At 47.3% G+C, this 16,338-nt stretch overlaps 1 protein-coding gene across 3 annotated transcripts in view; it reads right to left on the reverse strand.

The window, feature by feature from the left end:
* Nucleotides 1-16,338, reverse strand: part of cpsf1 (cleavage and polyadenylation specific factor 1) — a 118,293-nt gene that overhangs the window by 22,804 nt on the left and 79,151 nt on the right. For all 3 annotated transcript variants that reach the window (XM_069915091.1, XM_069915090.1, XM_069915092.1), the window contains 7 exons: nucleotides 11,940-12,146; nucleotides 10,392-10,481; nucleotides 8,001-8,150; nucleotides 6,990-7,142; nucleotides 4,795-4,911; nucleotides 1,171-1,261; nucleotides 242-326 (listed from right to left, as the gene is read on the reverse strand). In XM_069915091.1, coding sequence (XP_069771192.1) covers nucleotides 242-326; nucleotides 1,171-1,261; nucleotides 4,795-4,911; nucleotides 6,990-7,142; nucleotides 8,001-8,150; nucleotides 10,392-10,481; nucleotides 11,940-12,146 — 893 coding nt within the window. The remainder of the gene's footprint in view (nucleotides 1-241; nucleotides 327-1,170; nucleotides 1,262-4,794; nucleotides 4,912-6,989; nucleotides 7,143-8,000; nucleotides 8,151-10,391; nucleotides 10,482-11,939; nucleotides 12,147-16,338) is intronic.

Here is a 16,338-nt window from a genome sequence, read left to right on the forward strand (position 1 = left end):
TCTCCAAAGATTCTGCAATGTTACTAAATATGTATTCTTCAGTCTTTCAAATAAGATGTATGTATGTAACCCACTAATCTTACCAAATTCTCCCATTATCCATTACAGTACGTTCTCCGCATGTCTACTTGGGTTTCCCCTGGTGGCTCGTTTCTTCCCACCCTTTTAGACGTACCGAGCTGTACGTCTAACTTTTAAAAAAATAACTCCTTCCAGCAAGATTTCAACTGCTTTGACTTACCTGGTATTGGGAATGGCTTCCCAGCTCACAGGTGAGATCAGCTGAATAGAAAACTTGTCCAGAGGCGGATATATATAGCGGTCATCTGCCGAAAGAGCAAGGTTACAGAGTACAGCAAAACCCCCTATTATCTGGAATCCACGCAACCAGCAAAAAATAACAAGGAAAATAAAGAAAGAAAGAAATGGAAATAAGAATAAATAAAAGTTTAACATTGTAAAAGTAAATGTTCTCTGAAGTAACACAAACTTTTGGTGAAGATGGAAGCAAATATTCAGCCAGCAGAGAGCCTTGGTCGTGCTTTGCTCAGAGCAGCTGTTTGAATAAAATGCTGTCGCCCAAGATGAAGAGCTGTTTGATGCCCCTCGTCATTGGGGGCGACTCTTTTAAAGTGTCTCCTCATCCCTGCTTAGTTAGTCTTTATCATTATTAGTAAATTTTGGGGAAGGTGTTAATTATCTACAATCTTATTGTTTGTCTTTTGGGCACCTCCAATAGAGGGGGAGGAACCTGCAGATGCAGCGATGGTTAACTGTTTTCAAAGAATGTGACTGAAAATAAAGTAAAACTCTTTAAGGTTTATATATTCATGCAAGTGAAGTTTGATCCATGCATAAACAGTGCAGTATTTTTGTCTTTTAAACTGTTTATTCTTAATGCAGGTGTATTAGCTAGGCATTGTAAGAGTGAGTCTCAAGCATCTGGAAATCTTGCATATTCAGCATCTAACAAATTCTTGTGGTTGCTAGATACTAGAGGTTTTATTATACAAGGATTCGTGTCTGTATTTTTCATGCCCAACAAGAAGCTGTAATAGTAGATGATGCCACATTCTCACAGCAGAGTGAGCAGACGCTCTACCTGTTAAGGGTCTTAGTGACAATCTTCAAACTTTGCCCTGTGATTCTTTTTACTCTGGACTTACTCACCACGTTCAACATTCTCAAACTCTTTATCGTCCCCAGTCATCTTTGGTATCCTATTGCAGATCTCCGGAATGCTGGTGGTTACAGCATACACCTGAAGAAGAAGGCACAAGCAGGTAGCATCCACAGAGAAATCCGTATGCAGAGCCTGACCATTCCCATGCTATCCGACTCTGCCGTATATTTTCTCGCGTGGATGTGGGTGGGAGTGGGGATGAGGACTAAGACTAACTGCAACACTTGTGCGGTTTCACCAACTTTTGCGAGGCGCTCAAATAAAACTCACAATCGAACTTAGTGCCATTTGGTTTGTGGTTCAATCCGTCAAAGATCCACGTGGGTGGCATGGTTACCCCAAGGCCAGCAACCCAGGCTTGAATCTGGCACGGTCTGTATGTTCTCCCCGTGTCTATGTGAATTTCCACCCTCTTTCGGGGGTTGTAGGTCAATTGGATGTTAATTGGGCGGCACGGGCTCCTGGGCCAGAAGGGGCTATTATCATCCTGAATGTCCAATTTAAAACTAGTAACTATTAATGGATGGACTCATAGAAGGGTACTTCACCACCAGGTCACCTAGTTTCTTCCTGAGGGAACAATAGCAAATACCAGAAGACATCTGTTTTAAGGTGAGTGGAGGAAAGTTTAGGGGAGATGTCAGAAAGTAGTAGGGGCCTGAAATGCATTGCCAGGGGTGATGGAGGAAGCTGGTACCACAAGGATGGTTAAGAGACTCTTAGATAGATGGATGCAAGTAATATTATGGGTGTAAGGCAGGGAAAAGTTAGATTGACGTGGAGTAGGTTTACATAGGGTGGCACATCGTGGGCTGTAAGGTCTGTACTGTGCTGTGGTGTTCTATGAGATACACAAAATGCTGGAGGATCTCATGGGGTCAGGCAGCACCCATGGATCATCAACATTTTGTTAAGAAACATCAAGCAGCTATTACCTTCCACAGATTCTGCCCGACTCCGAGATCCTCCAGCGATTTGTGTGTGTCTCCAATTTTCCAGCATCTCCCACTCCTCTTGCCAATCTGGCATTCTTACTTTTGTGCCATTGTACAAACCAGGCCCACCAAGACCACTTTTAGTTCTCCCTACATCCTCTTTAACACTCCCCCAAAGCTTCTACCAGTCGCCCACCCAATTTACAACAGCCAATCACCCTGCCAACCCACCTGCCTTTGGGACGTGGGAGGAGACTGGTGTATCTGGAGAATGCGTGACCAAACCCACTCTAGGTTAGGATCCAACATGGGCCTGAAGAGGGCTTGCAAAAATCAGTGAGGAACCTCCCACACAGAATCCTCCAATTACTCCCAGTTACAGAGCCAGAGCCACCAGGCTGAGGAACAGCTTCTTCCCAAGGACAGTGAGATGCTGAACGACTGAGTAACTGCTCATACAAACCCTCTGTACCTCTGCTATCTATTTACAGACCCTTCTGGCCCACAACCACATGCCGCCCAAATACCCCAATTAACGGACAACCCTCCGTACGATTTTTGAAGGGTGGGAGGAAACCAGAGCTCTCACAGAAAACCCACGGAGAGACAGGGAGAAGGTACAACTCCTTACTGATTACCTGATTCAATCCCGAGTCGCTGGTGCTGTAACAGTCATGCTGTTATAACCATATAACAATATACAGTACAGAAACAGGCCATATCGGCCCTTCTAGTCCGCACCGATTTACGTTAACTTCACTAGTTCTACCTACCCACTCCCTTGCCCATAACCCTCCAACCCCCTCACCTCCACGTACTCATCTAACCTCTTCTTAAATGACAGAATTGACCCTGCCGCAACTTCCTCTTCCGGAAGATCATTCCACTCAGCCACCCCTCTCTGAGTGAAGAAGCTTCCCCTTATGTTACTCCTAAAGTTTTTCCCCTAACCTTTAACTTATGACCCCTTGTTCCAATCTCCCCTACCCTCAGGGGAAAGAACCTATTCACATCTACTCTATCAATTTTAAATACCTCCATCAAATCCCCCCTCAACCTTCTACGCTCCAATGAATAAAGTCCCAGTCAATCTTTCTCTGTATTCAAGATACTGCAATCCAGGCAACATTTTTGTAAACCTTCTCTGCACCCCCTCTACCCTTCACTGCATATGTCATGTTTTGATTATTTTTCCCAAAATGAATCACCTCACACTTATCTATATTAAACTCCATCTGCCACCTTTCAGCCCACTTTTCCAAACAGTCCAAATCCTTCTGCAGTCCACAAAAACCCTCCTCACTATCCACAACTCCCCCTATTTTTGTATCGTCCACATATTTACTCACTCAATTTACCACCCCACCATCCAAATCATTAGTATAAATGATGAACAACAAAGGACCCAACACCGATTCCTCAGACACACTGCTCGTCACCGAGCTCCATCCTGACAGACAGCTGTCCATCATGACTCTCTGGTGCCTATCTTCTAGCCACCGTTGAACACATTTGACAATCTAGAGACTGAACCTTCCTCACTAACCTTTCATGTGGAACCTTATCGAAAGCCTGACTAAAATCCAAATAGACCACATCATCTGCTCTACCTTCATCAACCTGTCTAGTCACCTCTTCAAAAAATTCAACAAGATTCGTCAAACACAACTTTCCCTCACAAACCCATGTTGGGTGTCCCTGATCAATCCCTGCCTTTCCAGATATTTATATATATCATCCCTAAGAATTCCTTCCATTAGTTTCCCCACCACCGATGTCAAATTTACTGGCATATAGTTGCTTGGCCTACACCTTTTTAAACAGCAGAACCACGTTTTAAACCCATCAATCCCGCGGCACCACACCCTCCTCCAGTGACCATTGAAAAATCACCGTCAGAGCCCCCGCTATTTCCTCCCTGACCTCCCTTAAGGTCCTCGGAAAAATCCCATCAGGACCAGGAAACTCATCTACCTTTATACACCCCAGAAGATCTAAAATCCCCTCTTTACTAATCCCTATCTTTTCCATAACTGACCTCTTTGCCTCACTCATCCTACACAATTCATTATCTCTTTCCCTTGTGAACATGGACGAGAAGAATTCATTCAATATCTCCCCCATCTCATATGGATCTTCACATATTCCTCCGCTCTGATTTTCCAGTGGACCTATTCTATCTTTAACTCTCTTTTTGCTATTTATATATTTGTAAAAACCCTTCAGATTTGCTTTCACCCTATTTGCTATTGCCCCCCTCGTACCTTCTTTTTGTCTTTCTAATTTCCCTGTTAAGGTTCTTTCTACAATCTATGTATCGTTCAAGCTAACCGTGTATTTGTATTTTTATATACAAGTATTGTGCACGTATTATTTGTCTGTATGTGTTCTGTGTGTTTGCGTGTTTGCACCGAGGACCGAAGAGCACTGTTTTGTCGGGTTATTCTCATACAATCGGATGAAAGATAAAGTTGAACTTGAAGTTATGAGGCCGCTGCTCCCAAGGTTGAGAAAATATTAAGTTTCTTGGTCTGTCGCTGCTTTCTAACTCTCTCCTGGAATCCACTGCAAAGAAACACTGTTAGCCAGAACTTGGGAAGGCAGAATATGGAAGTGGACCTTCCAAAACTGCTTGACCAACATAATGGGGTAAAAAGACTTGAAGCAGCACTTTACCTTGGTTTCTACATGATACGATACGTAGTGTGCGGTGCAGCGCAGGGGGATCTTTCGAACGGGCCATGGTGCATCGTAAGACAAGTAAGTCGGCAGCACACTGATTCGGAGGTCACCCTAGACCAAAGGGGAAGGAAAATGTCCTTAAATCTCTTCTTAAGCAAGGTTGGCAGAGGCAGGGCTTCTGCCTTTGAAGCAAAGGAGGATGAGAGGTGATTTAATAAAGGTCTACAAGATTAGGAGATTCTGACAGGATGGAGATCTAGCACTTTTTTCTACAGGGCAAGAGTAGCAAACACCCAAGGACATCTGTACAAGCCGACGGGAGGAATATTTAGGGGAGAATAGTTAGGGGTGGGTGCCTGGGATTCATTGCTGGGGTGCAGGTGGAGGCTGGCACAATAGGCACATTAATTAAAAAAAAAGGTTGAGGTAAGGAAATTTTTATTGAACAAGTTTATATTGGTTGGCACAACATCGTGGGCCAAAGGGCTATGGTGTTCTATATTAATGCTTTTAAAGGAATCCTCCTATTGAAGAGCCTGCTGGGACTCTGAGGGCCATGTACGTATTACCCTTCACAGGTCTAAACATCAACAGGCTAGTGTGTGACTGCACTGCACACCCGGGTGACGTCTGGGTCGGATGGCACACGACAGTTATTAGTACTGTGCGCAGATCTGGTCTCCTTACTTGAGCAGGGATAAGATGGATTTGGAGGCAGTGCAGAAGAGGTTCACCAGGTTGATTCTGGATAGGAGGGGGTTTGGTCTATGAGGAGAAATTGAGAAGCCTAGGCCTATAGTCATTCGAAAACAAAAGGTTGAAAAACATACAAAATTACCAACAGATTAGACAAGAAAGAAGCAGGGAGATTATTTCCACGGACTGGTGAGACTAGTACTATAGGACAATCAGAATTTATTGTTATGAACAAATCACAAAATTTGTTGTTTTGTGGCAGCATCACAGGGCAAACCCTGTACAACAATAAATAAAAATAGTGCAGGAAAAGTCAAAGTGAGGCCGTGCCTTTGGTTCGTTGATCATTCAGGAATCTGATAGCAGCAAGGAAGGTGTCCTTGTGCCACTGAGTGCTCAACTTCAGGCTCCTGTACCTTTTTCCCTCAATGGTAGCAGAGTGAAGAAGGCATGGGCTGGGTGGGTGTGGGGTCTTTGAGGATAGAGGCTGCTTTCTTAAGACACCACCTCTTGTAGATGTCCCTGATGGAATGAAGTCTGGTGCCTGTGATGTCCCAGGCCGAGGTAACAACCCTCTGGAGTTTTTTCTTGTCCTGAGCATAGGCACCTCTGTAGCAAAGTGATGCAACCTGCTAGAATGCTCTCCACGACACTCCACAAACAAGATACAAGTATGAGGAGGAGCTCCCAGAGTCTAGAGCATCTGTGAAATTCTCTGCCCAAGGAACCATGGAGGCTGCCTCGTTTAATGCATTTAAGAGACATTTTTAAATTATTGGGGAATTAAGGGCTCTGGGGAACAGGCAGGTTAAGAGGAGCCGAATCCATGGCCAGATCAGTTATGATCTTATGGGTAAGATGGCTGACACATGCTCATGTGTTCTTGTTATCAGCTCCATTCCAAGCAGGAATGGCCAAAAGTGCTTTACATCTGAGCCCACAGCTCTCAGCTGAAGGAGAAGCAGAGAAAACAGATACATAGTTCCCATGAGCATCTCCCTTGCTGACGCCTGACAATGGTTTCTTGTACTACCAGACTGAGACCCACCCTCAAACCTCATCTTCTAGCTGGGCACCCTCCAACCAGATGGCATGAATATCAACTCCTCTGGCTTTCATTAACCCCCGCCGTCCCCCCCTTCACTTCTATCCCCTTTTCCTTGTCTCCTTTCACAGAACAGACATGATAAATTCTCTCCTCTCCCCTTATCATTCCCAATTAACACCTTCTGTTGATCTGGACTCCATCCCCAGACACCACTGTCTGAATTCTGAGATTTCCTGCTCTTGGCTCATTCTACTTATTCCTTGAAGAAGGGCTCAGGCCTGAAATATCACCAATGGACGCTGAAAGGCTGACTAGTTCATCCAGCATTTTGGTGTTTTTACTAACCTCTCCTCCACCATGAGTACCTCAGCTCTGTCTGCAATTTGCTCACCCATCAGCCTCCTGGCACATTAACATTAAACAGACACCCGACTCTCCTCCCTACCTGCTTATTGAAGTACAGGAAACCTTTTGGACAATTGACATTGTGGAAGGGGGCAAAGGATTCAATTGGCCCATCAACCGTCATGGGGTGCAAGCGTAGCGCGCCTCGTGAAGTCATGAACAGCCAGTGCGGGGATGGACCACAGATGAATACCTAGGACGGAGACAGAGGGGAGGTTAATGATGCATGAAAACCAACAGCGGCAGTGCACAGCATCCACCATGTGACCCAGTGGTGGGGTCCTGGAACAACTCGGGGATGCGCTGAATTTCTCACGTGCTTGACCGAAGGTCCCCAAGATACCCGCAATCAGTAACGCAACAGAAAACACTTAACGAGTTCTTTAGCTGCTGAGAAAGCCAAGGAAAATGCCCAGCCAGCTGAATGCATCCAGGATTAGGGTTACCTCAAGACAATTGCAGCGTCAGTGACCAGGGTTCGAATCCCCCGTTCTATGTACGTTCTCCCCATGACTGCATGTAGTTCCTTGCAAGTTTCAAAGATGGATGGGGATTGGTAGGTAATTGGTCACATGGGCGTAACTGGGCAGCACGGGGCTGCATCTCTAAATTTAACAAAAATCATTTGCACCTTCTCTTCCCTAGTCCCAACGTCAGCATTATGTTGCTTTTGCTTTCCCAGGAATGTGTGGATAAAAAAAAAAATTGGCATCAGCCCTGCGACCCAGGAGACCCTTCAAACTACTGGAGGGAAGGAACATGGCGGCCATTGAATAATAAGGTCCACCAAAGCTATTCTGAATCTTTTGCCAGTCAAAATCAATCCCATTGGCCTGCATCGTTCATAGCCTTTTCGTGCATTACTTATTTAAACATCTGTCTAAATACTGAAGGAATCCAGCTAGCAGGAGTCATGACAGACTGCTTCTCGGACGAAGCTGGAGATGTGTGATTTATGCTCTGAGTGATCCCAGTGTTACACTTCTGCTCAGATAAATCTGTAGAATAAATAAATTAAAAGTAAGCCAGAACCAATGACAACATCCCTTACCCCCGAATATCCAGATATATCTTCAAAATAACGGAATCGAGCAACCCGTGCTTTTGGAACTATCAGTTCCTCACCCGTGGCAGACTCGACCTTCTTCTCCTTCTTAGATTGTTTGAGCTTCTTCTCTCTGAAGTTAATGTTATGTGGCAACTGGGGAAGAAACCAAACTGTTACTCATTATCATCAGGACAAGGGCCACCTAATGGGCCCCGCAGGAAGGGAGGACCATTTCAAAGCATGTAGGGAACCAAGGTTACCACCGCGAATTGGGAGGGTAAAGAGAAGGACTCAACATTAATGGGGCTGACAAAGGTACTGACAAAGCAAGGGTTCCTGTAATGTGGAAAATCCCATCAGGGAGAAGGTGAAAATGCACACCAAGAGGTTTAAAGACAGATTCTTCCCCGCAGTCATCAGGCTCCTGAATGAACCCTACAACAGTACTCTCATTCTGCCCTTTCTTCATGTTAATTGATTTTTCTGTTTATTGGAAAGCTCTGCTCTGTAAACGGCTGTATGAATGTTAATGAGAACAGTACAGGTCCGTCAGACCATGGCGATGTGCCGAACTATATACCTCTGCCACATCAGTCTAATCCTTCCAACCTCACAGTCTGCAACCCACTATTTTTCTTACATCCATGTAATGTCTCTATTGTACCAGCCTCTACTACCCCAGCAATTCATTCTAAGCACTGTGTAAAATATTTACCTCTGACAGCCCCCCCCACCCCCTACATTTTCCTCCACTCCCCTTAAATAGATGTCTTCTGGTATTTGCTATTGTCACCTGGTAAAAGGCTGTCCACCCTATCTATGGCTTTCATCAACTTGTATACTTCAATTAACTCACTTCCCATCCTCCATTGCTCCAAAGAGAAATGCCCCAGATCTGTCAAAGTTGTTACATAAACTTAAAAAAGACATATTGTGCCTTTCCATCCAAAAATACTTTGAAAGAAGTTAACGTTTTAGAAGTGTAGTTTCCTCTATAAATGTGGCAGAAATGCTCTCTACAGTAATATCCAATTAATAACCCAGCTATTGAGATGAATAATCAATTAATGCTCCTGTCGCCTCCGGCGCTCACCCCAATCCCATCCCTCCGCTCACCGGTGCCAACACCTCCAGCGTCCACAGCAACTCCCTCGCCAGATCCCACACCTCCCTCAGCCTGTGCAAGGCTGGCACCTTGGATTCCACAGGCTCATACCTTACTCCTTGCCCACCCCCTCACACCTCTCCCTGCTCACCCGCGCCCCCCCCCCCATCTACTCACTTTGAGCTCCCTTTCTTCCCATCCCTGGTCTTCGGACTGCCTCATCTCCGTCCTCCCCAACTCCCCCCTGACCTCCCCTGCTCCCAACCTCCCCCATCTGACCACCCCTGACCTCCACCTCCCTCCTCTGACCTCCCCTGTCCCAACTCCCTCCTTTGACCTCCCCACCCCCACCTATCCCAACCATCCTGCCTCCCATCTCCTCCATATGACTTCCCCATCCTCCACCTTCCCTATGACCACCCCTGCCTGTCATCTCCCCCACCTCCCTGCCCTACCACCTTCCCTGCCCCCACCTCCACCCTGACCTCCCCTGCTCCCACCTCATGGCCACCTCATGACCACCTGTGCCCTCCACCTATGCCCTCTGACCATCCCTGACTGCCACCTACCCCCTCTGACCTCTTGCTTACCACCTGCACCCTCTGGTTTCCCAGCTGTTAACCCCCCCCCACTTGCAACTCCCCCAGTCATCTCTCCCCCTCCCACTACCTCCCTTCTTTGGTCCCTCCAACACTCTCCCTTCCTAATGCACCTATGACCTCGTGCCTGTAGTCCTCCCCTTGCCCTTCTCCCTGCCATTTTGTTCAGGTGCCTGCCTACATTTTCCTCGTACCTTGATGAAGGTCTCAAGCCCAAAATGTCGGTTTTGCATCTTTATCTTTGCTGTGTAGAATACGCTGTTTAACCTGCTGAGTTTCTCCAGCATCGTGCTTTTACAAATAAAGTTCGTTTTGATTTTAAACTTGGGGTACATGCACAACCCCATAATCGACCAAAAAGCTAAGTGGTAGGGAATCATTTAAACCATGAAATTGTTTATAATAATGTATAGATCAACCATTCTCAATGGGTGCTGTACAACTCCCCCGGGGTCCACAGCACATTGAAGGGGGAGGCACGATCTGAAATTGTAAAAGGACTTTTATGTAGTCGGTAGGAGAAGAGTACAAAAGAAACCAACTGAGAAGAGACAACTTTGAGCAGTCTTAAGGGGGCCAAAGCAAAAAAAAAAATGTGCAAATCATTATCTAAATCGGTTCATTTTAAGGATCCAGAAATGTGGATGGGAGGAACTCAAGGTTCAACTTTCCCCAAGTGGCTTTACTTACCTTTTTAAAGCGGACTTTCAGGTTATTCTGACTTTGTTGTGTGTCGTAGGAAAAAGCCTCGTAAATCAACAGCTCTTGCTCCACATGAACCTGCAGCAGGTGAGTCGCAAAGAAAGTTATTCATCTGTTCCCAGGGCCAACATCACCTTGGAAATATAAAGAGACTGGCTGAAGGAGAACGAGGTATCGGAACCAGGATGTGAGAGGGCACCTTCAGGCTTCCTGATCTTGGCAAAGGTGTGCATCTGGAGCTCGGTTGCAGGAGGCGAAGCCGCGGACACTCACTGATCCTAGAGGATGGGGGACTTTCTTTTACTTCACTTTCTCTGGCTGTAAGGGGTGCTGGGTAGTTTTTGCTGATAGCGAATCTCCGTCTGCCTCACCATAGACTAAAGGGAGATTTTGTATAGTATTGTGGCGGTGCTCATCTGACTGCAGGCGAACCAGCTCTGTGTGTTACGGTCGCGAGAGCGGAGGAGCTGTGTCAAGATGATGCTGCTGGGATCGCCTTTTCCGCTGGCCAGGTCGGGTCCACACGCGCATGGGGCAATGTCATGACGTGGTTTCCGGCGCGAAGGTGAGACTTACCTGTAGCCCTATAAGGCGCAGCGCGAAAAGTCGCAATAAACAAGTTGAGTGCAAATGAGCTCACCGACTACTGGTCTCGTTCTTCCTGACTCAGTTTAGCTGCCTCTACAGAATCGCATTTTCTGTTTTATTGCATAACAATAAAATAATCTGGAAAGTCTGCACTGCAGTGTTTCTTAACTCTTCTCTCAGCTGGAAGCTGAACAGCAAAACAAAGCCAAGGAGATGTTCCCTTTGTTCTTCCAAGCCCCATCCTGAAACTTGCAATCTAAAACTGTCTTCTCTCTTTCCCAGTTTCTGAAGGGACCCAGACATGAAACTTCAATTGTTTCTCGTTTTGCCGATGCTGCCTTTATCCGCTGACCATTTCACTTTTTAATTTAAATTTATTTTATTTATAGCATGGTAAAAGACCCATTCCAGCCATTTAAACATGTTGCCCAATTTTCCCCAAATTAAGCTACGACAGATCTCCAGTTAGTGCACGGTATTACAGCACCAGCGACCCGGGTTTGAATCCCACGCTGCCTGCAAGGAGTTTGTACGTTCTCCCCATGCCTGCATGGGTTTCCTACAGGGGCTTTAGTTTCCTCCCACCGTTCGAAACATACAGGGGGTTGTAGGTCAATTAGGTGTAATTGGGCAGCATGGGCTTCTGGGCCAACAGGGCCTGTTACCGTGCTGTATATCTAAATTTAAAAAAAAAATTAAATTTAAAACTCCTCCTACATTTTGGAGGGTGGGAGGAAACCAGAGCCCCCAGGGAGAGAACGTACAAACTCCTACAGACACCACTGGATTTTAACCTGGGTGCCGGCGCTATAACAGAGTTGCACTAACCTTTTCCACCAATCTTCTGTTTTTATTCTGGATTTCCAGCATTTGCAGTTTTCGATCCTAGCCCCCAAGGGAGAGAATTACAACAATTTCCAAGGAGATGCATGTGGCATCAGGGCTTACCAGAAGGAAAGGCCTCGTCTGCCGATTGCCGAGACCCACCAACAGGACCTCCCTCACCGCTGGCATCTCAGTAAGGCGGGCAAATTCTTCCTTCTTTATCTCTCCCTGGGTTACGTGCTGTCCAGAGGAGCTGTCCACCAGCACGCGCTGGCCCACTGGAAAATTCTTCACCAGGAATACCAGTCGCCAATCAGGGAGCTGGTAGATCTGCACAGAAAGAGTTAAATCATGCCCCTGCTGGTTAAGTAGAAATTCTACCTGGCAGGCAGGAAAAAGAACCTCGTGTATGTTCTCTGACAATAAATCTGAACTTTGAACTGTGCTGTCCTTCAAACGCCTGGTATGGGATGGGCAACGAGGAGAGGGGAGGCCCAAGAGCTCCAGTGATCTGTATTTAGTCTTCAACATTGATGCTGTCTGCACAGAGAATGCATTTTCTCTAAGTCACTGCATGGGTATCCTCCAGGGAGCTCCAGTTTCCTCCCACTTCCCAAAGATAGGTCGGTAAGTTGGCTGCTGTAGGTTCATTGTAACGAGAATGTGGGTGAATGGTAGAAACTGGGGGGAGCTGCTGGGAATGCGGGTCAGGATAGCGTAAATAGATGCATGGTCAGCAAGGACTCAGTGGGCTGAGGGGCCTGATTATCTGTGCGGCCACTCACCACGACATTCAGGTCATCTTGCTCGCCCCATTCATTCCACTTCACCTCATCACAGGGCCCCACTGAACCAGTTTGATCCTTACCACTTTCTCCTCTTGTTCATTCTTGGCTGCCCTGTTCCACGAGAGGGGAGCGATGTTCACCACATACAAAAATATATAAGGCCCAGAGATTGCCATGAGCAGGGCATTTTACCCCTTTAGAGAGGTTAATGAGGGAGGTAAAATTTTTCCATTGGTGGGGGTGTCACACGACAGAGCACTCGGGAGAGTACAATAAGAATGGTACACATGGTCTGTGGACTGTACTGGGGTTTTGGCAGGGTTTAGGGTTAGGGATATACGGGGGAACCGGAGTCAGGGGAGGAGTCAGTCTTTAGAGCATCACGCCAGTAGTGAATTCCTAGTTCACAACATTCACCCCTTCCTTTTGAATGGACCTTGCAGGTGAAAACAGAGAACACCGGAAAATTACAAGTTCGTCCTGTCAAGGGGTCTGGAAATGGGGGCAGAGCGTCGGCTGGTCCTGGGCTTCCCGACCCTCCTGTGGTTCTGGGGCCTCGGCCCGTGGGTGATCTGGCTCTGGTTGAGGGGTGGTTGGAACCACTACCTGTGGCAGCTCCCCTGAGCCCTTTGGCACTTCTCCGGAAACCCTGAGGTGATGGGTTCGACTCTTGGCCCCCCCCTGAGGTGATGGGTTGTCAGTTCCGGCGGGTGCCAGGTCCCTGATTGAGAGATCTGGTCCCTGCCCTCCTGGTATGCCACATAAGTGGGGTAGGTGCACCTTCTCGACCAGGGGACGGATTTGCTCCTCCTTTTGAAGCGGCACTGGTCCTGGTGCTGTCCGCCAAGCCCGGAGGTTGGTTCTTCTCTCGAAAAGAAAACATCAGCTCAGGAGGAATCACATTGGTTGCAGTGCAGAGTAGCGACCTAATGGAGTGGAGCGCCATGGATAGGACGTCCTGTCAGCAGGAGTCTGTCTACTGGATCGAAGGGCCAATTCTATGGCCTCCAAACCGTAGTGTTCTCTCTCAACCTGTCCGTTCCCCCAGGGGTTGAAGCTGGTCGTCCTGCTGAATGCGATGCCTCTCACCAGCAGAAACTGGCATAACTTCTCACACATAAATGATGAGCCTCGGTCGCTATGGATAGAGCCGGGATATCCAAAAAGGGTGAAATAGAGTCTAGGGCCCTAGTGACGGACAGCGTGGATGAGTCCGGGCGGGAATGGCGAATGGGAATCGAGAGTACTCATCAATGACAGTGAGAAAGTACATGTTCCCATTCATGGAGGGGAGGAGTCCCTTGAAATCAACACTGAGCAGTTTGATGGGCCTGGATGCCTTTATCAAGTGCACCATTCTGGGACGGTAGTAGTGTGGCTTGCACTCCGCAGACCTTGCAGGACCTGGTCATTTCCCTGACATCCTCAATGGAGTAGGGTAAATTGGGTGTCTTGTCAAAATGAGCCATGCAGGTGATGTCTGGACGGCAGAGCTCATTGTGCAGTGACCACAACTGGCCGGTGTGTGCAGAGGCACAGGTTCCTCTGGACAGGGCATCTGGAGGCTCACTGAGGGAACCATGTTGGTAGTTGTAGGTGGAGAGTTCGATCCTCCATCTAGCAATTTCATCATTTTTAATTTTTCTCGTTTCGTGTTGTTGAACATGAAAGCCAACGATCACTGGTCCACGAGGAGGGTGAATTTCCTACCCACCAGGTAGTGCCCTCAGTCCCTGATGGTCTCTACAATGACTTGTGCCTCTTTCTCCACTGATAGATTCCGAAGCTCATGGCCTTGTAGGGTCCTGGAAAAAAATGCAACCGTCCTACCTGCCTGATTAAGGGTTGCAGCCAGGATTACATCTGAAGCGCCACTTTCCACCTGGAAAGGTACATTTTCGTCCATTGCGTACATGGTGGCCTTTACAATGTGGCTTCTGACGTAGTTGAAAGCTGTTTGAGCTTCGGCTGTCAGTGGGAAGGAAGTGGTTTTTAGGAGGGGACGGAGCTTGTCAGCCTATTGAGAGACCCATTGGGCATAATATGAGAAGAAGCCCAGGCACCACCTCAAAGCCTTCATGCTCCTCGGGATTGGGAGTTCCAACAGTGGTGCATCCTGTCGGGTTCGGGCCAAAGATCCCATTCTCCACTACGTAGACCAACATGGTTAGGTGTTTACCCCTGAACACGTACTTACTGGTTTTGTAAGTGAGGTTCTGGACTTTAGCTGAAAGTTCTGCAGGTTGGCATCATGGCCCTCCAGAAAGTGGCCACCAACTTAAATTCATCCACCATTCGGTCCATTTGTCTCTGGAAGATTGAGACCCCATTCATGGTATCAAATGGGACCCTCTTGAACTGAAAGAGTCTCCCGTTAGCCTCAAAAGCAGTGTAGAGATGGTCCTCGGAACGGATTGGCAACTGGTGGTAAGCAGCTTTAAGGTCAATAGTCAATAGACCTTGTACTGTGCAATTTTGATCACCATGTCCGAAATGCAAGGGGGGTGGGGTATGCGTCTAGGAGTGCAAAGTGATTAATAGTTTGGCTATAGTCAATTACTAGCCTTTTCTTCCCCCTTTATGACAACCACCTGTGCTCTCCATGGGCTGGTACCATGCCTAATAATATTCTCATCGCGTAGTCGTTGTGTCTCAGTCTTGATGAATGCCTGGTCCTTTGCGCTGGAGCACCTGCTTTTTGTAGCAACTCGTCTGCAATCAGCACTCAGATAGGGGAACAGAGGGGGTGGACCTATATTCAGTGTGGAGAGACAGCAAAATAGCAGTGCAAATGGCTTCAGAATTTTGAGACCTTCCGTTCCGAACCGTAATGAGGGAGAGGACCGGAATACTACAGGGTCACGTTTTTAAAGTGACACAAGTCAAGACCCAACAAAACCGGGGCACATAAATTCTTAAGTACATATAGTTTGAATTTACAAATTTCCCCTCCTATAAAGATAAATGAATCGTGCAATGTTCTTGAATATTAACAGACTGCGTATGGACGCTAAATAAATACAATAATTAGTGGGGATACACTTTGAGATTTTGGATAGTCTCTGTGTCTATGAAGTTCTCAGTTGAGCCAGAGTCAGTGAAGCATTTCAATTTATGTTCGTTACCCCCCCCCACTTATCTCCTGGTCCAACACCATCACTGACAGGACACTGGAGATGCTGTCGTTCCCCTTGCCCTGGTTCGGATCCTCATGCAGGCAAGATGGCCGCGCTCCCTCCTCGTCGGATGAAGATGGTGCCGGTTTCAAAACTTGGCAGGATGGCCGCCAAGTTTTCATGCATCGCTGCTCTCGCCAGAGGAAGGCCATGGCATACAACACTGGCACCGGGAGGCCGGGGGTTTGGGTTTCGGGCTCCACTCAGTCGGCCCGTCAGGGGTTGCGCACTCATTGGACCTCTCAGCACTCCCCCTCGCCCTGCAGACCTTCACCCAGTGCCCCTTCATACCACAACCAGAGAAGTTGGAGTCTTTAGTTTGACATTGAGTTCTTGGGAGCTGTTGCCGACCGCAGAAACAGCATCCTTTAGTGCTAAGGCCACTGCTGTCAGAGCCGATACAGAGTGTGGTGTTGCTCTGGGACCCAGGTCCTCATGAAGGGTGCTGCCACCTTCCAAATTGTCAGCCCCCAGTTGGCCATCTCCATCGACTTGGCCAGTAGTATGATGTCAGATAGCGCCACACCACCCTTCTCTAGCAACCGCTGCTGAATGTAT

The sequence above is a fragment of the Narcine bancroftii genome, chromosome 1 (assembly GCF_036971445.1).
Source record: "Narcine bancroftii isolate sNarBan1 chromosome 1, sNarBan1.hap1, whole genome shotgun sequence".
Lineage (NCBI taxonomy): Eukaryota > Metazoa > Chordata > Chondrichthyes > Torpediniformes > Narcinidae > Narcine > Narcine bancroftii.